This window comes from Bubalus bubalis, chromosome 7, assembly GCF_019923935.1.
Source record: "Bubalus bubalis isolate 160015118507 breed Murrah chromosome 7, NDDB_SH_1, whole genome shotgun sequence".
Lineage (NCBI taxonomy): Eukaryota > Metazoa > Chordata > Mammalia > Artiodactyla > Bovidae > Bubalus > Bubalus bubalis.
Window position 1 is genome coordinate 108,772,205 of NC_059163.1, and position 24,511 is coordinate 108,796,715.

At 36.5% G+C, this 24,511-nt stretch overlaps 1 protein-coding gene across 23 annotated transcripts in view; it reads right to left on the bottom strand.

Moving 5' to 3' along the window:
• CCSER1 (coiled-coil serine rich protein 1) overlaps window positions 1-24,511 on the bottom strand; it is a 1,462,911-nt gene that overhangs the window by 668,213 nt on the left and 770,187 nt on the right. For 3 of the 23 annotated variants that reach the window (XM_044946334.1, XM_044946333.1, XR_006552541.1), the window contains one exon: window positions 7,531-7,871. The exons of 19 other annotated variants lie outside the window; for them this stretch is intronic. In XM_044946334.1, coding sequence (XP_044802269.1) covers window positions 7,854-7,871 — 18 coding nt within the window. In that variant the 3' untranslated portion in view covers window positions 7,531-7,853. Of the gene's footprint in view, window positions 1-7,530; window positions 7,872-15,398; window positions 16,805-24,511 lie in introns of those variants that run through there. One more of the 23 variants, XM_044946332.1, reaches the window with a different exon arrangement.

The window sequence follows — 24,511 nt, forward strand, 5'->3', positions numbered from 1 at the left end:
AATCTGAATACAGAGTTCCAAAGAATAGCAAGGAGAGATAAGAAACCTTCCTAAGTGAACAATACAAAGAAATAGAGGAAAACAATAGAATGGGAAAGACTAGAGATCTCTTCAAGAAAATTAGAGCTACCAAGGGGACATTTCATGCAAAGATGGGCTCCATAAAGGACAAAATCGGTACAGACCTAACAGAAGCAGAAGATATTGAGAAGAGGTAGCACTAGCACACAGAATGATACAAAAAAAAAGATCTTCATGACCCAGATAACCACGATGGTATGATCACTCACCTAGAGCCAGACATCCTGGAATGTGAAGTCAAGTGGGTCTTAGGAAGAATCAGTACAAAGATAGTAGAGGTGATGGAAGGCCAGCTGAGCTATCTCAAATCCTAAAAGATGACACTGTTAAAGTGCTGCACTCAATATGCCAGGAAATTTGGAAAACTCAGGACTGGCCACAGGACTGGAAAAGGTCAGTTATCACTCCAATCCTAAAGAAAGGCAATGCCAAGAATGTTCAAACTACCTCACAGTTGCACTCATTTCACATGCTAGCAAAGTAATGCTCAAATTCTCCAAGCCAGGCTTTAACCATGCATGAATTGAAAACTTCCAGATGTTCAAGCTGGATTTAGAAAAGGCAGAGGAATCAGAAATCAAATTGCCAACATGTTGGATCACAGGAAAAGAAGAGAATTTCAGAAAAAATATCCACTTCTGCTTCATTGACTATGCTAAAGTCTTTGACTGTGTGGATCACAACAAACTGGAAAATTCTTAAAGAGATGGGAATACCAGACCATCTTACCTTCCTCCTGAGAAATCTGTACCTAGGTTAAGAAGCAACAGTTAGAAGCAGACTTGGAACAACAGGCTGGTTCAAAATCAGGAAAGGAGTAACTCAAGGCTGTATACTGACACCCTATTTATTTAACTTATATTCAGAGTACATTATGCAAAATTTGGGCTGGATGAAGCATAAGCTGGAATCAAGATTGCCAGGAAAAATATGAACAACCTCAGATATGCAAATGACAACACCCTTATGGCAGAAAGCAAAGAGGAACTAAAGAGACTCTTGATGAAGGTGAAAGAGGAGAATGAAAAGGATGGCTTAAAATTCAACATTCAAAAAATGAATCATGGAATCTAGTCCCATCATTTTATGGCAAATAGATGGGGAAACCATGGGAACAGTGAGAGACTTTCTTTTCTTGGGCTCCAAAATCACTGCAGATGGTGACTGCAGCCATGAAATTAAAAGACACTTGCTCCTTGGACGGAAAGCTATGACAAACCTAGGCAGCATATTAAAAAGCAGAGACATCACTTTGTCAACAAAGGTCTGTATAGTCAAAGCTATGGTTTTTCCAGTAGTCATGTATGGATGTGAGAGTTGGACCATAAAGAAGGCTGAATGCTGAAGAATTGATAATTTTGAACTCTGGTGTTAGGAAAGACTCTTGAGAGTCCCTTGGATTGCAAGGAGATCAAAACAGTCAATCCAAAAGGAAACAAACCCTGAATACTCATCAGAAAGACTGATGCTGAAGCTCCAATACTTTGGCCACCTTATGGGAAGAGCCAACTCATTAGAAAAACCCTGATGCTGGGAAAGACTGAAGGTGGGAGGAGAAGGGGATGACAGAGGACGAGATGGTTTGATGGCATCACTGACTCAATGGATGCAAATTTGAGCAAGCTCCTGGAGATGGTGCAGGACAGGGAAACCTGGTTTGCTGCAGTCCATGGGGTCACAAAGAGTTAGACATGACTGAGTGATTGAACAACAACAAGACAGAAGTATAGGTGAAGGGGGAAAGCTAAAACTGGGTAAAAGGGTACATGATATCAAAACCTGAGATTAATTACCATATTTTAGTATTTTTTATCACCCTTTTGCTAATATACATATGATTTAAACAGTACCACAACGGTCCTAGTTAAACCATAGAAAACCAAAAAAGGAGGAGTTCTCAGTCATGTCAAGAGTCTTTGAGACCCTATGATCTGTAGTCCACCAGGCTCATTTGTCCACAGAATTTTCCAGGCAAGAATACTGGATTGGATTGCCATTTCCTACAGCAGGGGATCTTCTCAATCCAGAAACTGAGATCACATTGTCTGTGTCTACTGCATTGGCAGGCAGGTTGTTTTACCAGGTAGCTTTCCCAGCTACCTGGGAAGCACCATATGAGACTGAAGGAGAAATCAATGATTTAATCCTTGATGTCTGCTCAAGAATGAGGAAGAATATGGTCTTCTTCCCTCCCCATTTTTTCTTTGATTATACAAATGTAGCCCCCTTGGTCCCTGGGGTTGCTGTGCTCTCATGCCAGCCCACTTGTATCTCTCACAAGCATACTATGCTAATAAACTCACTCTTTGCCTATCACTTTGCCTCACACTGAATTCCTTCTGTGACAAAATGAAAGAACCCGAGCTTAAGTTCTGACACCAGGTGAGTAGTTTGAATTAAAAGACAGTAGGTTCATGTCCCCTTCTAGTTCAAGGATTATGGGTTTGAGTCCCAATCTGAGGTTCAGATGTGTTCAAATCCTACCCAAGGAGGAGTATGGTTTTGATTATAGCCCCACTATATGAACACATACCTGCTGCTGCTAAGTCGCTTCAGTCGTGTCTGACTCTGTGCAACCCCATAGACGGCAGCCCACCAGGCTCCCCTGTCCCTGGGATTCTCCAGGCAAGAATACTGGAGTGGGTTGCCATTGCCTTCTCCACACATACCTGAGGCTGTGTTATTATCCAAACGTTGAAAAGAAAGCTTTGCAAAGAATAGGTTTGAATTAGAAAAAGGAATATCTTAAAAATATAAAAAGAACACAAAGACTGCTTAAAATAGTATAATCCTAAATTTAGATTCTAAATCATGGATCTAAAGATTAAGTTCATGGAAAGAAGAAACAATGTTGAAAGATTGAGACTGCCACTCTGTAAGAAGAGAAAAACTAACTTTTAAAATTTAAAGCAATGTAATTCAACATAAGAAAATTCACATTGAGCTAATTTTAAACTAGAATTTGGGTGGATGAAAAAGAGTTTGGAGTCCTTTATAAGATGGTGCTCAATGTCAATGGATATGCATGCTTAGCTGCTCAGTCCTGTCCAACCCTTTGCGAGACCAAGGACGGTAGCCTGCCAGGCTCCTCTGTCCATGTAGTTTTCCTGGCAAGAATTCTGGAGTGGAATGCCATTTGCTACTCCAGAGGATCTTCCTGACCCGGTGATTTAACCTGCATCTCTCACATCTGCACTGGCAGGCAGATCTTTACCACTACACCACCTGGGAAGCCCGTCAATGTCAATAAGATTATTTAAATATAAAGAATAAACATACAAGGAAAGTTACTGGAATTTAATGATGCCAAGTCCAAGGATAAACTCAGGAAAGAAAAAGCAATATTACAGAGCACATTGATTATTTTTACCCACCATTAATGAGGGTGTATTACTAAAGACATCAGCAGGATTATAAACAAATGGTGACCAAGCAAATTAAACCTCTTCACATAGAACATAAAATTTCCTCGAACTGTCAAGAAGATATTAAAATATTTTCTAACTTTTTTGGTTACAGAAAGTTGCTAACATTAACAAACTGTAGGGAGAGTAACATCAAGAACCCCTGTGTACTCAGTACCCACTTTCAACAACAGAGACTGGAATATAAATAAGAAAGGTCTCGGAGAAGGCAATGGCGCCCCACTCCGGTACTCTTGCCTGGAAAATCCCATGGACAGAGGAGCCTGGTGGGCTGCAGTCCATGGGGTCGCTAAGAGTCGGACACGACTGAGCGACTTCACTTTTACTTCTCAATTTCATGCATTGGAGGACATGGCAACCCACTCCAGTGTTCTTGCCTGGAGAATCCCAGGGACAGGGGAGCCTGGTGGGCTGCTGTCTATGGGGTTGCACAGAGTCGGACACAACTGGAGTGGCTTAGCAGCAGCAGCAGCAGCAGCAGCAGCAGCAGCAGCATTAGCTCTATACTTAATAGCTGCACTGGTCAGTATTGTCCTTCAACTTAGATAAGAGAAATTTGTATTAGAGAATCCATTCCGGCCATCTACCAACCATGTTTCTATGGAGAGAGAATTCTCTCCCCATGTACAAAATCAAAGCCATATTTTCCCTTTCAACCATACTCCAGAACCTTTGAATTAATTGCCTGGTTTAGGGCATGACCCAGGTCATTCCTCCTGAGGGTCATGAGGCTCTGAAGGTCCGAATCTAGGACAGTGAAAGACCAGGTTAGTCTGGAGCCAGGACCTGCTCTCTCCCCATTGCCAAGTTCCTTCACAGATGCTAAGGGATCCAAAAAAAAAAAAAAAAAAAAAATCTGTAATTTTATCATAGCTTTACAAGTCACTAAAGTGAAAGAAAGTGAAAGTGAAGCCCCTCAGTCACGTCCGACTATTTGCAATCCCATGGCCTGTAGCCTACCACTCTCCTCTGTCCATGGGATTCTCCAGGCAAGAGTACTGGAAGTGGGTTGCCATTTCCTTCTCCAGAGGATCTTCCCGACCTAAAGATCAAACCCAGGTCTCCCACATTGTAGATAGACGCTTTACTGTCTAAGCCACCAGGGAAATCCTCAGGACCACCGTGAACACCCTTTATTGAACACTTGCCTCATGTGGTCTGGAACACTCCACCTGCGTCATCCCTGATCCTCAAAGAGGCCCAGGGATGTGGGTGGGAGGCCAAAGTGCAGTCTACATGCAGGGCCCTTTACTGTCGAGCTGACCCCATTCAGTCCCTGAAACCCTGCAAGTATCACCAGCTTGTAGGACCGGGACCCAAACATGCAAGTGGAAGCTGTGCTCCCACCTGTTGCCATGGTGGACTCCAGCTTCTCACTTGTCTCCTCTCAACAGGCACCATGCTCCTGGCTGAGTAACAGCCCCAGTTAGGAGGAGATCACCAAGTGGTACCTGGGCTGGAAGTCCGTGTTCTCGGACCAAGTGCTGGTGCCCCATCCGTCAAGGACAAGTTCAACAAGGCTGCTGACATCATGAATAGGGTGGTGTCCTCCAATGTTGGTGAGTGGGGCCCCTGGTGGAGGCCCTGAGCACATGAACCACACTGAGTTAGAGTTCAGGCACCTGTGGGCTCCAGGACACAGACTCGTCTCATCTCTCAGCCCCTCCACATAGTTACTTAGCTAGCAGCTGCTCCCCTGTCTTCTGTGGCTGAGAGGAGCACTGTTCCCTGAAGAGAGGCTCACGTAAGCCGGGTCCACCTCCGTCACCACTGTGCTGGCCGCTTTTTGGTGTGTCTGCCCAGCTGGAGCTGGTGGCCAGTCTAACACTAAGGACTTAACCTGTCATCTTTCCTCACCCACACGGAGCTGGGGAAGGATTTCCAGTACAAGGCCATGCAGGAGCAGCGCAAGGCCAAGAACATGGCCCGGGGGCATCGGCATGCCCACTAGCTCTGTGCCTATGAACTTCAAGGACCTCATCGAGACCAAGGCCACGGAGAACAACATTGTCTCCATGCCGGTCATCGGGAAGCAGTATGGGGGCAAGCAGCTGGCATTGGCAAGGTATATTTATCAAGTTACAAGGCTAGAACTATTTTATTGAACAGTTTTTAAAGTGAGTCCCCCTTTTGTGTTCTTACCCCGAGTCTCACAAATGTCAGCAGCTGACTGGTTCCTAGGTGCTTCTGGTTTTTGGTTATCCTACCTCAGAAAAAGTTTGACAAAGTTGTAGAAAAGGGCAAAGAGTAAAGGGGTTTATTTTATATTGAAATATTTCAAAAAATGGGTCAAAAATATAAGGACAGAGAAAATGTCAGTAAACTAATACAGCCCTGGCTCTCCTGGCATTTATTTATTATTCTAACTTCATCTCATACCAGTCTTCTCCTTGAAAACTGACTCATGCTCATCTTCCTTCAGTTGCTTGAGTGAACTAAGATTTTTCACCCTTGATTTTTTTTTTCACACTTAAATTTTTAAAATGCTGTTTCCTCCATCTGGAAATGATCTTCATATTAGGTGCCTCTACTGATTTAGATATTTCTTCTTTAAATTAGATCCCCATCTTCAGGTGATTCTCTTTTAATCTCTCTTTTTTTAAATTACATGTCCTTCATTTCAATTACTCCTTTTACTCCTTTTATTTGGCTGTTTGCCTGTATTTGTTCTGTCTTCTGCAGTAGCATATAAATTCCTTATAGCAAAGATCGAATCTATTTAGAGCCATATTGACACCACACTGTCTAATGTAGTTTTTGGCACATTCTAGGTGTTGGATTCATTTTTTTTTTTAAATAAAGAAGTAGGCAAATGAGAGATGAGACATGAGGTTTGGGAGGATTCAACGGAGACCATCTGGTGAGCTGACATACTGCAGAAGCACTGGTTATAGGGAATTTAATATTAGAGACATGACAAGTCCAGTAAAATTTCTGGCATTTGTATGGTATATAAATTTAAGTAGGGACATATTGGAAATGATATATGAACTAAGGAGCTATCCTAGTAATTCTAAGCAGTACAGATTTCTTAAGAGGAAATCAAGGGGGAGAGGACAGGAAGCAAAAGATAAAAGTGAGGACATTCAAGAATAGGTACAAATGAAATATGTCTGAGGAACTGATACAGGTAAGAAATATTTTCATGAATAGATTAGAATTTTTCTTTTTCTCAAGAAAACCTTACATATTCTATCCTTACGCTTTCTTGAATTTTATATCATGGGTAAGAAATTAATAAAGTGATTCCTCCATTGATGGTGATTAAGGGGAAAACATCAATGCAGAAGCAACTTCTACAGGAAATTAGGCCCAGTGTATTTTTGATACTTCAAGTCCAAACATTCCCTCATTAACACACCCAGTCTATAAAACTCACTTTTTAATTATCCAGGGACCCTCCACATTCCCCTGGATCCATCTGCACAAGGGGACTTCTCCTAGAAGCATCCTTCTGGCTTCTTTTCCTACCTCTCACTCTCTTATCTCCATTCATAAACTGGTAAGTGGTATTGGGTAAACAAACTTGCTCTCCTTCTTACTGGTGTGGTCTGTCTACAGGATGAAATCTCAGCTTGTCCAGACATACGCTTACAGACTCTGGTCCTGTGAGAGAGGTCTGAATTTTTGTCAGCAACTTCAGTGGGGCACCTAAGAATGTATTGGATACTCACATGGCTGCATTCCAAGCCAGATTTGGATTGTATTATATTCTAATTCAATCTCTCTGAATGTTCTAGTATGCAATTAGTTCTGAATTTACGAAGGCAAAGAAGGATGCTGTTTACTGCCTCTTATAATAAAGGCTCTCTCTCACACATGCACACACACACACAGATTCAACTTGTAAAAATGGAATTTGAATATAGTTACTGGGAAGTTCTAGGACTTTTAATAGTGTTGACTAATACAACCTTAGTTCAACCTTGAAAATTGTTCCTATTTAAAAAAGTATCAATAAAACAGAAATGTGACTGCCTGTACATTGAGATTGACATCTTTGAAAGCATGACAAAAATTCCTCTAGCTTTTCCTTGCTTGATTTTTATTTAGAAGGTCAGAATAAAAGAATACCCTGATGACTTTATCATTATGGTTTAAAAATTAGATTCCTGTTTTGAAGAAAATAACCACTTTTTCTTCAAAATTGTGAAGAATTGTGATTATTTTACTTTATGGTTGATATTGATTTAATTTTTGTAGATAAAATTCTTAGAATAAACTGAGAAGTGACATAAAATTTCTCCAGGCGGTCATTCATGAACAGCAATATGCTGATGACAGCATTCCAGAAGGATAAGCATACGGGAGACAAGATCACTGAAGAAGCGCAGAGTCAGCAGAGCATTACAGGTTGACAATCAGCTGCAAAACAATGGATGTCGTGAACCACACTTCACCAGATGCATTGTACACACAGATCAAACTTTACTGGCAAACTCTAATTCCAAACACCATAAAATGCCTTATCCTTCAACTTTCCTTCAACATATTCATAAACAAAAGTAAAAATAAAATACAATCCCATAAATGTATATGTGAACAGCAAAATCTACTAAGACAAAATCTACATCAAATCTAACAGCACAAGTTTGCTAAGAAGGGATTGTATGTGACTACACCAACTACTTAGCTGCTTTGGATATCTGTTTATTTATCTTTCAACAGAAATAGTATACAGAAATGGTTCAGTTCAGTTCAGTAGCTCAGTTGTGTCCAACTCTTTGCGACCCCATGAATCGCAGCACGCCCGGCCTCCCTGTCCATCACCATCTCCCAGAGTTCACTCAAACTCACATCCATCGAGTCAGTGATGCCATCCAGCTATCTCATCCTCTGTCGTCCCCTTCTCCTCCTGCCCCCAATCCCTCCCAGCATCAGAGTCTTTTCCAATGAGTCAACTCTTCGCATGAGGCGGCCAAAGCACTGGCATTTCAGCTTTAGCATCATTCCTTCCAAAGAACACCCAGGGCTGATCTCCTTTAGGATGGACTGGTTGGATCTCCTTGCAGTCCAAGGGACTCTCAAGAGTCTTCTCCAATACCACAGTTCAAAAGCATCAATTCTTCAGCGCTCAGCTTTCTTCACAGTCCAACTCTCACATCCATACATGACCACTGGAAAAGTCATAGCCTTGACTAGACGGGCCTTTGTTGGCAAAGTAATGTCTCTGCTTTTCAATATGCTATCTAGGTTGGTCATAACTTTTCTTCCAAGGAGTAAGCATCTTTTAAGCTGGGCTTAATTGATTTGAATAAATATTTTATGGATAGCTATAATTTATTAATTCATCCATCAGTAATTACAGCATATTTATGCAAACTATGAGTCCAAGAAATATAAGATATTTCATATTTATTATTTTGTATATTTTATATCTAAAAATAAAACTATTTCTACAGGATTTGTGGCTAAATGTTCACTACGAGGCATTTTAGAGCCCAGCTCCTTAGTAAGACACCACTTTGCTAGCTGTGCAGCTGGTGGAAGAGGTGAGGGTTCTATCAAGAGATATGTTTCCATACTCTAGGAGACAAATCACACACACACACACACACACACACACACACACACAAAAACACTCTTGCAATTTATGTTAAAGAGAGCTCTGTGAATGTTTTCCACTAGATGTTTTCCATCTAGTATTATATTTAGATCTTTAATCCATTTTGAGTTGATTTTTGTGTATGGTATTAGGTATTAGAGAATATTCTGATTTCATTCTTTTACATGTAGCTGGTCCAGTTTTCCCAGCACCATTTATTGAAGAGATTGTCTTTTCTCCATTGTATATTCTTGCCTCATTTGTCACAGATTGACCATAAGTGCCTGAGTTTATTTCTGGGGTTTCTATCTTGTTTCATTGATCTATCTTTTTTTTTTTTTTTTTTTTGGTGCCAGTGCCATACTCTTGATTACTGTACTTTTGTTGTATGGTTTGAAGTCAGGGAGCCTGATTCTTCCAGCTCTACTCTTCATCCTCAAGATTCTCCTAGACATTCACAGTCTTTTGCATTTCTATACAAACTAACAAATGAAACAATTTTTTCTCCTAATTTTGTAAAAAATGCCACTGGTAATTTGATATGCAAACTGTCTTGGCAAGTATGGTCATTTTAACAATATTGATTATTCTATTCCAAGATTAGAGTATATCTTTTCATTTGTTTGTATCATCTACAATTTCTTTCGCTGTCTTATGGTTTTTGGAGTACAGGTTTTTGCATTATGTAGGTTTATTCCTAGGTACATTTTTAAATGCAATGGCAAATAAGAATGTTTCCATAATTTTTCTGATATTTGTCACTGTATATAAACAATATATTTCTGTATATTAATTTTGTATCCTGCAACTTTACTGAATTCATTAATGAGGTCTAGTATATATAGTATCTTCTATGTATAATAGTATCATGTCATAATCTTCAAAGAGTAACAGTTTTACTTCCTCCTTTCCAATTTGGATTCCTTTTATTTCTTCTCCTTATGATTTCTGTGCTAGGGCTTCCAAAATTATGTTCAATAAAGGTGGCAAGAATGGGTACTCTTGTCTTGTTCTGGATCTCAGGGGGAATGTTTCAGCTTTTCATCATTGAGTATGATGTAAGCTGTGGGTCTGTCATATAAGGCCTTTATTATGCTGAGGTAGGTTCCCTCTATGCCCACTTTCTGGAGAGTTTTTTTTTTTAATCATAAATAGGCATTGAATTTTATCAAAAGCTTTTCCTGGTTTTTAATATTCCATTTATTAATGTGGTAAATCATACTGATTGATTTGAGGATACTAAAAAAATACTTGCATCCCTGGGTAAATTCCCCTTGATTAAGATGTATGATCCTTTTAATGTACTGTTTGATATAGTACAGCAAAGGCTTAATTTCCAAAATAGATATGCAGCTGATATAGCTCCATATCAAAAAACCAAAACAACCAAATTTTAAAAAATGGCAGAAGACCTAAATAGACACTTCTCCAAAGAAGATACAAGGTTGGCCAATAGGCACATAAAAAGATGCTCAACATTACTAATTATTAGAGAAATGCACATCAAAACTATAATAAGAAGCTACTTCACATCAGGCAAAATGGTCATCATCAAAAAGTATATAAATAATAAATGCTGGGTGTGGTGAAAAGGCAACCTTCCTACACTGTTGGTGAGGATGTAAATTGGCACAAACACTATTGAGAACAACATGGAGATTCCTCGAAAAACTAAAAATAGAGTTACCACACGATCCAACAATCCCACTCTTAAGATATACACGCAGAGAAAGCTAATTTGAAAAGATACATGCAACCTAATGTTCATTGCAGCTCTGTTTACAGTAGTCAAGACATGGAGGCAACCAAAATGTCCACTGACCAATGAATGAATAAAGAAGATGTGGTATATAAATACTATGGAATACTACTAGGCCATAAAAAGAATGAAAAGTCATTTGGAGTAATATGGATGAACCCAGAGATTATCATACTAAGTGAAATAAGTCTGAAAGAGAGAGAAAAATATTATAAAGTATTACTTACATATGAAATCTAAAAAAGATAAAAAAATAACTTATTTACAAAACAGAAATAGACTCACAGACATAGAAGACAAATGGGGTTACCAAAGGGGAAAGGTGAGGGGAAGGATAAATTGGAAATTGGGGATTAACTGATATACATTACTGACAAGAACCTATGGTACAGTACAAGGAACTATATTCAATATCTTATAATAACCTATAATGGAAAATAATAAATATACATGTGTGTGTGTGTGTATATATATACATATATATATGTGTGTGTGTGTGTGTGTGTGTGTGTATGTATACCTATCTATATCTGAGTGTCTATACCCACACATATACATATGTCAATAAAAAAGTCAATCCACCAACCAACCAAATCAATCAAAAACAAACACATAAATACAGGAAACAGAATCGCGGTTACCAGACAGGAAAGGCTGAGGAGGGCAGAATGAGTAAGTCAAGTTATTGTGATTGACGAAAACTAAACTTTTGGTGGTGAGCATGCTGTCGTGTATACAAAAGTCAAAACATGTGAAATGTTTTGTAATGTTTATAACTTATGTAATGTTACAAACTGCTACTTTAATAAATAAAATTAGGAGAAAGTTTAAAGAGAGAGTTATAAGTAGAGAGCACTGAACGCAATGCTCTTGTTACAAAGAGAGTGGTAAAAAAAAAAAAAAAACACAACACTGTTATCCTTGTTCTTTCATGGCTTATAGCTCATAGGGGACATAGGTTTCAACAAGGAAACATACCACTAGGTAAAAAATTACAAGTTTTGCTAAGTGATATAATGGGAAGCAATGAACTATTAGGAGAGGGAATGACATAAAGATGCTCTTTATCTAACATGTGAAGATACAGCAGATGTTATTTGAGAAAATGATACTTCAGGTTAAACCTACAGGACAAGGACACATCCAGGCAGTAAGGAGGTGACTGTTTTTGAAATAGATTGGAAAAAATAATGAAACAAGTATGTGTGTTTGTGTGTGTTTCATGGCGTTAGTTCAGTTCTGTGGCTCAGTTGTGTCTGACTCTTCATGACCCCCATGGACTGCAGCACGTCAGGCTTCCTTGTCCATCACCAACTCCCGGAGCTTGCTCAAACTCATGTCCACTGAGTTGGTGATGCCATCAAACCATCTTGTCCTCTGTCATCCCCTTCTCCTTCTGCCTTTAATCTTTCCCAGCATCAGGGTCTTTTCTAATGAGTCAGTTCTCATCAGGTAGCCAAAGTATTGGAGCTTCAGCATCAGTCCTTCCAATGTATATTCAGGATTGATTTCCTTTCAGATTGACTCATTTGACCGTCTTGCAGTTCAAGGGATTTCTTCAACACCACAGTTCAAAAGCGTCAGTTCTTTGGTGCTCAGCCTTTTTTATGGTACAATTCTCACATCCATACATGACTACTGGAAGAACCATAGCTTTGACTATACAGACCTTTGTTGGCAAAGTGATGTCTCTGCTTTTTAATATACTGTCTAGGTTTGTCATAGCTTTTCTCCCAAGGAGCAAGCATCTTTTAATTTCATGAATGCAGTCACCATCTGCAGTGATTTTGGAGCCAAAGAAAATAAAGTCTCTCACTATTTCCATGGTTTCCCCATCTGTTTGCCATGAAGTGATGGGAATGGATACCATGATCTTCATTTTTTGAATGTTGAGTTTTAAGCCAGATTTTTCACTCTCCTCTTTCACCTTCATCAAGAGGCTCTTTAGTTCCTCTTCACTTTCTGCCATAAGGGTGGTGCCATCTGCATATCTGAGGTTACTGATATTTCTCCCAGCAATTTTGATTCAATGGAGTAGTAGATGCACTTTTTTGAGAAACAAAAAATGTACAATGTGCCTAGAACTCAATGAGCAAGAGACATATTATCATCAGATGATTGCAGGTTCTACCAAGTATTGGCTTTTATGGTAAAACATTTCTGTGGTTTCCTACTGAATTTCAGCATGATTCAATTGTCTTTAGCCAACCTTAGTCTGGCTGCTATAGGAAGACAATAAAAGGAAATGGCAGGGAAGATGTGAGAAGAGAATTTGGAAGTTATTAATAATATAGTAGTCTAGAAGAAATGCTTTTGGCAAGAGGAATAGAGTTCTATATATTTTCCAGACTCAAAATAAGAGATAGATTTGAAAGCTAGCAATTTATTGTATAGGTAGGTTAAGGAAAGAGTAAAGCAAGATTGACTCCCAAGTTTCTGTTCTGAGCAAACTGGGAGGCTGGATGGCAGTCACATTTCTAATATGGGGAACACTGCAGAAGAAGTTGGTTTAGTTGCAAACAGGAGTGAATAGGAGACCAACAAAAAGGGTGAATTAAGGGTGAATCATAGTAAAAAGTGAGGCAACTGAGACGTCCAAGCACATATATGGTGATATAAGTTGTAAGAGAGGGATTCATGTTGCTGAATCCATAAATAATGCTAGGAACTGGGCTAAGAGTACAAAAAATGTTTACATGAATGCATTCAATTTTCAGATGGTAGCAGACACTCATCTTTTCTAATCAGTACTCATTGTTGCTCTCCTCACAAGGATATTGCCAGAGCTACCAGTTAGCACAGTATGATCATCTCATCATTGTTCACTGATTTGAAAGGTAATTTGCTGTTTTTCTGGCAATTTTGGTATCAGAAGTAAGAAAAATGAGTTACTCTTTCCTGTGTTGTTTATATTCAAAGTAGTAAAGTTCGGGAGCTAGCAATAGTCAAGTTTATGGTGGGGCAGAGAGGAGAAAGAGCAAAAGTTGTTCTCTGGAAAAACAAATGACAGAAGACAAAACAAGAAAATAAAGAAACAGCAGATATGAGTGTAGAGAATGGAAGCTACTATCATCTGAAATGTAATTACAATTACTTCTGGGGCCTTGCTTCATTCTCCACTTTGATTTCCCGAGTCACTCTGGCAGTGCTTTAGTAAATTCCAATTTTAGTTTAAGGTAGACCAAATTGTCTTTCTGACTTGTATAATCAAAAGAGACATGAGAAAGAGAAAGTCAAAACCAAAAGTCAAGGAAAGAGAAAGCTGATCCCAAAGATTAAGTATTTCCAAAAACTCAATAAATAGTGTTATGATCAAAAGTAGCAATATTCAAGACCAGTTTTGTTTACTGTTTTAAAAATATATCATTAAACTTTTCATTTTAATATTAAGAAATCAAATGATATTTTAATTATAAATGATATATAATCATATTCTACATATATGTATTACTTGCATTTTGGCTACTATGCATATTAATTGTATCTATTTTCAGCCATAGTGCCTACATATTATTTTGTACTTGCCTATTCCATTATATAACAAATATTCTAATATCAGATATTGTTAATGGCAAATATTTTAAAAACTAGACATTATAGATGCAATGTTTTCTAACGTCTCACCCAAAGCATAAAAAAGTATATAAAATTAAAAGTGAAAATATTCTCCTCTCATTCTGGTCCCACTGACAAATTCAAACAATCTTAACTGTTATTTTTAAAAAATTTTTTTATTGAGGTTCCATCGATAATTTAAAATGTAATTTCCTCTATTTCTTGATTCATCATACTTAGACACAATTGACCCCTCGCTAAAAATTATGAGAAATTAACAGTTTCCTTATCCTATATTTTCTCTTTAACCTTTCAATCTTCATTGTCTATCAATTAATATTGCTTTAAATTTATTCTTCTAAAAATAACTAGTATTTTAAGTATGTGTCTAAATCTCTATGGGCTTTTCTGGTGACCCAGTGGTGAAGAATCTTCCTGCCAGTGCAGGAGACACAGGTTCAATCTCTAGGTTGGGAAGCTCCCCTGGAGAGGGAAATGAGAACTCATTCCAGTATTCCTGCCTGGAGAATTCCAAGGACAGCGGAGCCTGTCAGACTACAGTCCACAGGGTTGCAAAAGAGTCAGACACGACTTAGTGACTGAACAACAACAAAAACAAGTAGACCTCTATCTCTTGACATATCAGATTTAGATAGTAAGCAGTTCTATCCCATGAAAGGTATCAGGAAAGCATTAGTATGCTTACTGTTCCTTTGCCTCTCCTTATTCCATTTTCAAATGGCGGTGGTAAAGAATCTGCCTGCCAAGCAGGAGATGTGGGTTCAATCCCTGGGTCGGGAAGATCCCCTGGAGAAGAAAATGGCTACTTGCTCCAGTATTCTTGCCTGGGAAATTCCATGGACAGAGGAGCCTATTAGACTACAGTCCTTGAGGTCGCAAAAGAGTTGGACAGGAAGACTTTGTGACTAAACAACAATGACAACGATACAGTAAATCAAAATTATGAAAGATAATGTCATATTGAACCCTTTCTTTCTTTTCTATAGTGAATACATATATATATATGTATGTCTGTGTGTGTGTGTGTGTGTATATATGCAACTTCTTTGAACAATGCCTATCCCATCAAATCACCTACTAGGTATGTCTACTTAAATAATTCACATGCATCATAATCTCACCCTATTCTAAACAAGACTTCTCATCTTTTAAAATTTTTCTCTTTGGATTTCAGAAGGAGGTAGTGTTACCAAAGAGTTTCCCAATAAATCCCCTAGGAGTCATCCTGGATGCTTAGATTTCCAAGTTCATCCATTAAAAGTCCAAGAAATTCTCTTCTTAAATAACCTTCAAATGTGTCTATTCTTCTCCATTGTAACTGCCAGCATTTACTCCATGCCCTCATGACTTTTCTCTCTAAAATCTTGCAATAACCATTTAATACTACACTCTCCTCCAGTTTTGTTTCACTTAATATACGTTCCCTACTGCAGCCAAACTAATCTTTCTAAAATAAAGTCAGTTTATGCTTCACTGGTTCTCGCACATCGCACATTAGGATAAGTTTAAAACTTTTCTTAGCATTATTCATTTGGTTCTTCATAATCTGACCTCTGGATTTTGTCTGGTCTACCCCTCTCCAGGACACTATAAATTCCAGAAAAAAAAAAAAATTACTTTCTGTTCAAGAAATGTGGTAAGTTCACTAAGATGTTTTTGTTTTTTTTTATTATACTTCACCCAAAGCCTAAAGTATGTGAACTTGATCTTTTTTCTTCACTTGGCCCAGGGTTTTTGTGATTTAAAATGTAAATGATTTTACGCATTTTACTTCTTTTTGTATCTATAAAGTAAAATTTAATGTATTTCCGATTTGATTCCTGAAATTACAGGTCAAATTTTTAAAATATTTTATTCTCTTTTGAGAATGCTGAGCAAAGCAAACCTTGCAGCTGCCATTTATTCTTAAAGGGATCTAGTTTAGGTCAGTTACATGTTACCAATCTCTTGTAAAACAATTTAATACAGAATGTCATAAGCCAAAATGACAATTTTCGGGCACTTGTAAATGTCACTGTTGTATATGACAAGATCTACTGGGTTTATTATGAAGTACCATGCACTTTTTGGTTTGTGTTCTAATGCACAGGAAGGAATACAGCCAGAATATTTAAAGAAAGTAACAATTCATTAAAGAAATTTATAGACATTTTAATTTTAGCATTGCTTCATTTTCAACTCTCTTTTAAATACTTAAAACTGCACTACTGTATACTTGTTCCATTTTTAGTGAAAGTGAAAAAGTGTTAGTTTCTCACTCCTGTCCGATTCTTTGTGATCCCATGGAGTGTAGCCCACAAGGCTCCTCTCTCTGGAGTGGGTTGCCATGCCCTTCTTAAGGGCATCTTCTTCACCGAGGGACCAAACTTAGGTCTCCTGCACTGCAGGCCGAGTCTTTACCGAGTCCCCAGGAAACAACTAAATCAACATAGGAACAAAGTATATATAGACAGATTATATACTTTTTCCAAGTAAATATGCACAACTCTAGAGGTTTATATCTACTTTTATTAATCTAAATTCCTTAACTATTAATTTTAACCTAATTTCAAAGTTTTCAGCATAATTTTAACAGAATCACAAGCCAATTTCTGCCAAATTGGTCTGTTTGTTGGGGCTGCAATAACAAATATCATATAGACTGGGTGGCTTATAAACAATAGCAACTTAGTAATATTTCTTACAAATTGGGGAACTCCAGTCTAATATCAAAGTACCAGTAGACATGGTGTCTGATGAGGCCCTGCTAACTCACAGATGGCACTTCCTCCCTATATCCTCATATGACGGAAGTAGCAAAAGATCTGTCTGGTGTCTCTTATATAAAGGCACTAATTCTATTTATGAGGGTTGTGTCTTCATGACCTTATCACTTCCCAAAGGGCCCACCTCCTAATACTAATACCAGGAGTGTTAGAATTTAACAATGCAAATTTGGGGAGGAAACAAACATTCAGACCATAGTGGAACCCGAAGTATCCAACACATTGAAAGTATTTAATAAATGAATACTGGATACAACTACCACTGGTACTTGTTTGAGAAATGGTACTGCTACTACTTAATAACAAAAGACAAAGAAAGATGCAAGAGTACAAGAAAACAAGAAGGAACTAGATGGAAGAAATGGCAAAAACAAAAAGGAAAAGCAGGTTAAGAAGAAGAGAAAGAAAAAAAAAAAAAAGGAGACGTGGGGTGCAAAGGGGACACAGAGAAAAATGGAGCCAATGGACTTTGTAGGCAGAGTTTCTTAGGACATAGCAAGTCGCTTTCTTAGTGGTGGTGAGGAGGGTTTGGGGAATCAGTAAAATTAACTGGAATTTAAAAAGTATTAGTTATCTTACAGAATTTGCTGTCTTGGCACTTTTAATATAAGGCCCATGCAATTGTATTGATATTTCCATGTAAACAATAATGTGCACAGAAACAAACATATCAATTTTCCTTTGTCTAGTATATTGCTTTAGTTTGAAAAAGATAAAAAGGTGGCTTAATTCACTAAAAGAATGTGTGAGGATTATTTAAGTTATAAAAAGGGTAATATTTAGTAGTATTCAATTGTATTTGCAAAAGAACAAAGTTTCAGATGAGATTTCATAAGTCTCACCATATGTTATTTATTCTAAGCTTTATATCTGTTAGTTACCAATGGATTTAAAAATTGCATAAAAAGAGAATTTCACAAGGATTTATTAGCTAATTCTTGACATTTTCACACTTCATTTAAGTGTCTTTTCCAAGGAATATTTATAAGGTCAGATTTCAGAATATTTTAATTTTAAATGGAGATTTTATTTTCACTGTTAAATAAACAGATTTTCAACTCTACAGTACTGTCTAGCTATGAAGTCTATACATGTAAAATCATAATAACAAAATGAAAAAGAAATGTGAATTTAAAAGAGGAAACATAAACCCTGAATAGAAAGACTTCACATAAGCAACACATACTGAATACAGACACAAGTTCACCATACCTCCCACAAAAAAATAATGTGTTCAGCAAGATGGCCAACTTGCATGAGTTGCCACTTACTACTTCTAAAATTGGTGCTAAGAACACAATAGGAAAAAATACATTCCAGTATCTACAACAGCAGCAGCAGAAACAGTTATTTTCTGCTGCTTTGTGTAAGAAGTGGGTGGTCACAGCTTAGGGCAGAAAAAAACAAAACAAAACAATAGAAGTAACAATGGAAGAAAAGTTTAAAATTCTGTTTATTTTTCTTCACTTCACTTTCTCCCCCTTCCTTACCTCTGTATAATCATTGCCTATCCTCATTTCTCAAAACACTGCTGTGGGTACCTATGTGGGCAAGAATCCCACTGGATGAGGTGAAAGTAAGTGGATATTAAGTCCTTTACCTCTCCCCATTCAACCCCCAGGGTCTGTGGAGTCGGGTCTCTATATTACATTCCTTAAGAATTGGGGGTGAAATCCTGACAGAGTTGTTTCTTGCTGGGTTGTTGCAAAATAAAGTGGTAACTTTGGTTAGTGGTACCTGAATGCCCCATACTCTATTCCACACCTCCACATACCTTGAACTAGCTTAGACTAAGGCCTAGCCTATGGTCTTTCTTCAGGATCAAAGAGTCAATATTTTCTGTAGGTAATATAAGCTCCCAGGCCAAATAAACTAGACTCCTGAGGTTCCCCATACCTTAAGGATAAATAGTGAAGTATATCAAATAAATGCTTTTTGAAGTACAGTATTAATACAGAAAACTGAATAATTTTAAATAAATATACTAAAACACATGGAAGGAGGAAAAAAAAAGGAGAGAAGACAAAGTTCCTGTATTTTACCAAAAGTAATATTCCAGGCATTAGTAATTCAGTAGTAACTGAAAAGAACACACATTGGGTGCATTAATACAAATCTTTTTTAAGATGGAAAATATAGTCATTGAAACAGTTAAGAAATAGAAGTTACTCCACAAATGTTTCTTAAGAAAAATAAAATCAGCCTATATGTAATTTTATATAACTTTAAATCCCACAAAAAGAATTTTATGGAATTTCACTTAAAGAGTGCTTAAAATACAGGAAATGAAAAATATGAAACAGGATGGCAGAATTAAATCCTAGTTATAATTTAAAACAAATGAAGGTATATTGAATTAATCAAATAAAACTGAATGAAAGCAAGACTGGACAATATGTTGTATGCAAAAGCAAAAGAGACACAGATTAAAATAAAAGGATTACAAACATATAACAAACATAGATCTGATAAATATAAATGAAGAGAAAGCTGAAGTAACAATTTTAATTCCTGAGGAGTAAGTAAAGTCTTCTTTATTGAGTGGTTTGCACCTTTATGTGACTTACAGGTTCTTTGTACATATAGTCCTGATTCTATCAAAGTTAAAAAATAAAGAAAAATAAAAACAAAAGAAATAATAAAAGAGGAGATGGCTAGTAAGTCAAGCAAGATGAGAAATGTATAATTAAAATTCTGTTTCCAGTAAAAATATAAGGGTATAATCACACTCACTTAACCTAATTACAATGGAAACTACTCTGTGTATCAGTTCTTACCTCAGATTCCATGAAGACAATAATGAAATATCTTTTTAGATGGTTTTATTTAAACTCTAAGACAGTTCATTTGATAGGATAAAAAAAGTGATTTTTAATTTGTTTCCTAAGTGATACACATTCACAAAGGAGGTTACTGGAAACAAATGAAGAAGATAAAGAAGATAGTTTGCAATTAAAAGAATGCCATTTGGGAGCAGTGTGGTACGGCATTTAAGTACTTCAAGGATCTGTCAAAATGATACATGCTGAACTGTGAGACTTTAGAGCAGTATTTGAAATTATTGATAGGCAAAATAAGACTGAATGTGCTGTTTAAATTAAACTTTATTTGCCAGCTGGGAGAAAAATAGTATTTTGATACATAGCACATATCAAAGTAGCCTCTTTCCTCAGAAATATGTTTAATCTTCAAAAGATTTTGTGTTAAATATGTCTGATTAAAACCACAGTCAATCTTTATCAAAAGCAATTTATTCTGTCATTAAATAACATTTACTTTCAGACCAGTATTTTTAAATCTTTGTAAATAATTTTGAAAAATTATACATGTATATGTATTACTAATACTATATAAGTAGTATTTTAAAGTATTAATTTTAAGTATTAATTTGATTTAAAAATAAATGTGTGTGTGTGCATGTTCAGTCATGATAATTCTTTGGGACCCCATGGACTATATCCCGCCTGGCTCCTCTGTCCATTAAATTTTCCAGGCAAGAGTAAATGCAAAATAAAATAGGTTCAGTCTTTGAGTTTACTTGCTATTGGAATTAGATATATGTTTGATAAGTCATTTAATATATTTTTATGTAAAATAAGCCTAAATCTCAGGATACTATGTTCATTCTGTATTTTTAATTGCCTGTGTAAGATTGCCCAATTCACTTGTTTTTACTTATTTTAGTTTGATTCTTCATTTGCATTTTCACTTTTTTCATTTTACTCTCAAAATAAATTAAATTTTTTGCTACGTTTTAAAATTTACTGGGAAATATCTGATTTATATGAATAATGTTAGTGGTTCACAGATGCCAATACACGTGTGCTAGTTGCTCAGTCGTGTCCAACTCCTTGTGATCCCATGGACTGTAAGCCCACCAGGCTCCTCTGTCCATGGATTTCTCCAGGCAAGAATACTGGAGTGGGTAGCCTATCCCTTCTCCAGGGGATCTTCCTGACCAGGGATCGAACCTGGGTCTCTTGCATTGCAGGCAGATTATTTACCGTCTGAGCCTGGTTGAAGAGAGAAATCCCTTGTACAGAAGAGTTCCAAGTAATTGATAAAGATTCACAGATGCCAAGAACACCCCCAAATTTCCAAATAATGATTGATAATATAAAAAGCATGTATAATAGCTTATTATTTAAAGAAACTATATTGTCTTGTTATATGTGTGCTTGTAATAATATTTATATTAAGTTGTTTCAGGCACAGATTGTACTACAGTAATTCTTGCAATGTTTTTCTGAGATGATGCACATATGTAACGCTAGGCATTAAGAGTTCACATAAACCTACATCAAACCAAAACAAAATGAATCACAACATTAGTTTGTGATGCTATATGTCAATTAGATCTTAATTTTTAAAAATATTATTATTGCTCTGGATAGCCAAAAATAAACTCTCAACAATTACTCTGAAATCCATTTACTAGGAAATGATCCCAGGAAAAACAGTAATCGAGTGAGAAAGAATCAAAGAGAAGAAGTACATTCAAAAGGACAGCTTTAAGATCTCAGAGGGTGGGATGACTTTGGCTTCATCTCACAAAAAAAGTATTATACTGGAACTCACTAGTATATATAAATATATATAAGTATATGTAAATACTGGAATTCCCAAGTATTTTGGCCTGGAGAATTCCATGGACTGTATGGTCTCATGGGGTCACAAAGAGTGGGACATGACTGAGCGACTTTCAATTCACTTTCACAAAAAAGAGGCAGAAAGAGAGGAAGTCTCATCTCAAAACTGTCTATATCCAAAGGCAAAGAAGTTAGTTATATGGAGCTGGGGTATGGACTCCTCCACACGGATCAGTCATTGGTTAAGGGATGTTTGCTCTGCCAGCAAAACAGACATTAGGTTCCCAAAGCTAAGAACAGCTTACTGACAAAGACTGTCAGTTGTGGCCATTGAGAGCAAACATTTACCTGGAGCTCCTGTGCACATGTGTGACTGTGTGTGTCCGCACACACACAAACACACACACACAACAGTACAGGAAACTCAGGGAATGTGGGCAGAGCACTGAAAGTACCTGCTACAGTTTTATCTGGACTTGACTTGAGAGCCTAAGTCTCAAAATAAGGCATCTAAAGCCCAGAGAGGTGAAATACATTTCCCAGAGTCACAAACCTAACAAGAAGCAAACAAAATCCAAAATCCACCCCTTCTCATCAAATCACTTTTAATAACAATGCTTTACTTTAATGACCTAGCTTCATTTTTTTTTTTTTAGAGGCAGTATTTTTGTGGCTTATTTAACAGTATTTCTCCATAGAGCATTCAGAGGCAATCTTGACTTTAATTCTAAAAATAAAATTAAAAGTTTGCTATTGAGCAAAAAGGAAATTATTATAATGGTCCTCTTCATATTACAATATTTACTTTAGTGCATCATTAATAAATTTAAGTCCATTTTTGAGCAAGTGTACTTTCATATTTCATTTATGTTATCTACACACTAAGCTATTCATTTAAAATATGGAAAGGCTAATTTTGAGGACCAGGTTTTCCAAGAAAACTTTAAAATTTTATTTGCACAAATGTATACAAATGCATATATTTGTATATATTTACTTATTAAAAATGTGTGACATTGCTATGTAACATTAATCACAATTTTATTTTTTAAAATGTTTCCAATATTTCATGTATAAAATGACTAGTCAAATGAAAATATATACAAATTTTTATAACTATTTATTGATCCTTAAAAGGGGATTAAACAATTGTACAATATGGAGTTATAAGTACTTACTAATGTTATGACAATGAAGAGATACTGTACTTAAAAGAAAACTAAGAATGTCTGTTCAAAGGTACTTTCATCTCAAAGCCACATTTTTTTCCCACTTGGGATTTTCAAGCTCATTTTTGAAGAATGTAACTTTGAATGAAAGAATACAGAAATGCTAAAGTATTCCTCAAAGTTACAAGTGATTCTTTCCAAATTAATTAGTTAAAATATAAATGTCAAAAGCTTATTTTCCATAAGTCTGTTTTGTACTAAGTTCAACAGTACAATTTTTCTAGATTCCATATGTATGTGCTAATATATGATACTTGTTTTTATCTTTCTGACTTCATTCTGTATAAGAGATTCTAGGTTCATCCACTTTACTACAACTGACTCAAATTGATCCTTTTTTATGGCTGAGTAATATTCCATTGTATAAATGTAACACAACTTCTTTATCCAGTAACCTGTCAATGAAGATCTAGATTGGTTCCATGTCCTAGTTGTAAATATTGCTGCCATGGACACTGGGGTACATAGACTGGTTTTCTCATGGGATATTAGTGGGATTGGTGGGTCGTACATTTATTTCTAGTTTTTTAAGGAATCTCCATATTGTTTTCCATAATGGCTGTATCAGAGTCCATTCCCACCAGCAGTATAGGAGGGTTCCCTTTTCTTCACATCCTCTCCAGAATTTACTGTTTGTGGATTTTTTGATGATGGCCATTTTGACTGGTATGAAGTAATATCTCATTACAGACACAGTGGGGGGAAGTTGAAGGTGGGACAAATTGAGAAAGCAGTATTGACATATATACACTATCAAGTATAAAATAGTGGGAAGTTGCTAAATAACACAGGGAACCCAGCCTGGTGCTCTGTGATGACGCAGAGGGACAGGACAAGGGAAGGGGAGGGGGCCAAAGGAGGGAAGGGATGCATATGTTGTTGTACAGCAGAAATCGACACAAAATTGTAAAACAATTTTTCATCAATTAAAAAACTAAAAAAGAAAAAAGTTGAAGCTCACAAATAAATGTCATAGTATATAGAAATTGATTATGAGAATTAGATCAAAATAAACATAGATTAAGTATAAAAAGAAGTTTTATTTTATTCATTTAAAAATAATACCAGATCCTGATTATTGTGGTAAGATACACATTGTGTATTGTGGTAAGATTTGACAGAGACCGTCAAATCATGAAGTATAAAATAAAGCTTTGTGTTACAGTTAAGTCTCCATTATATTTTCAGTAAACACAAAGACTGGACTGCTGCTCTGAATTTCTTTATATTGCCTTATTTATTATTCTTTGTACTCATTGCCATTTCAAAGTATATCTAAATCAAGGGCACTTAATATAAAAGTATAAAGGGCAGTATAAATCAGTAATAAAATAATGTGATGAATTAGGGATATAAAATTGTTTTCTTTAATATAATTTTAAAATGTATCATGTATAATGTATACGTGGTAGTTTTTCGTTGCTGCTGCTGCTGAACTTTTTGAATTCAAATGTAATTCAGTAATTGCTTAATACACAACTAGATAAAATTCTTTTCAAGATAACAATAAAGAAAATTGTAAATAAGGGTGGCTGTATATTT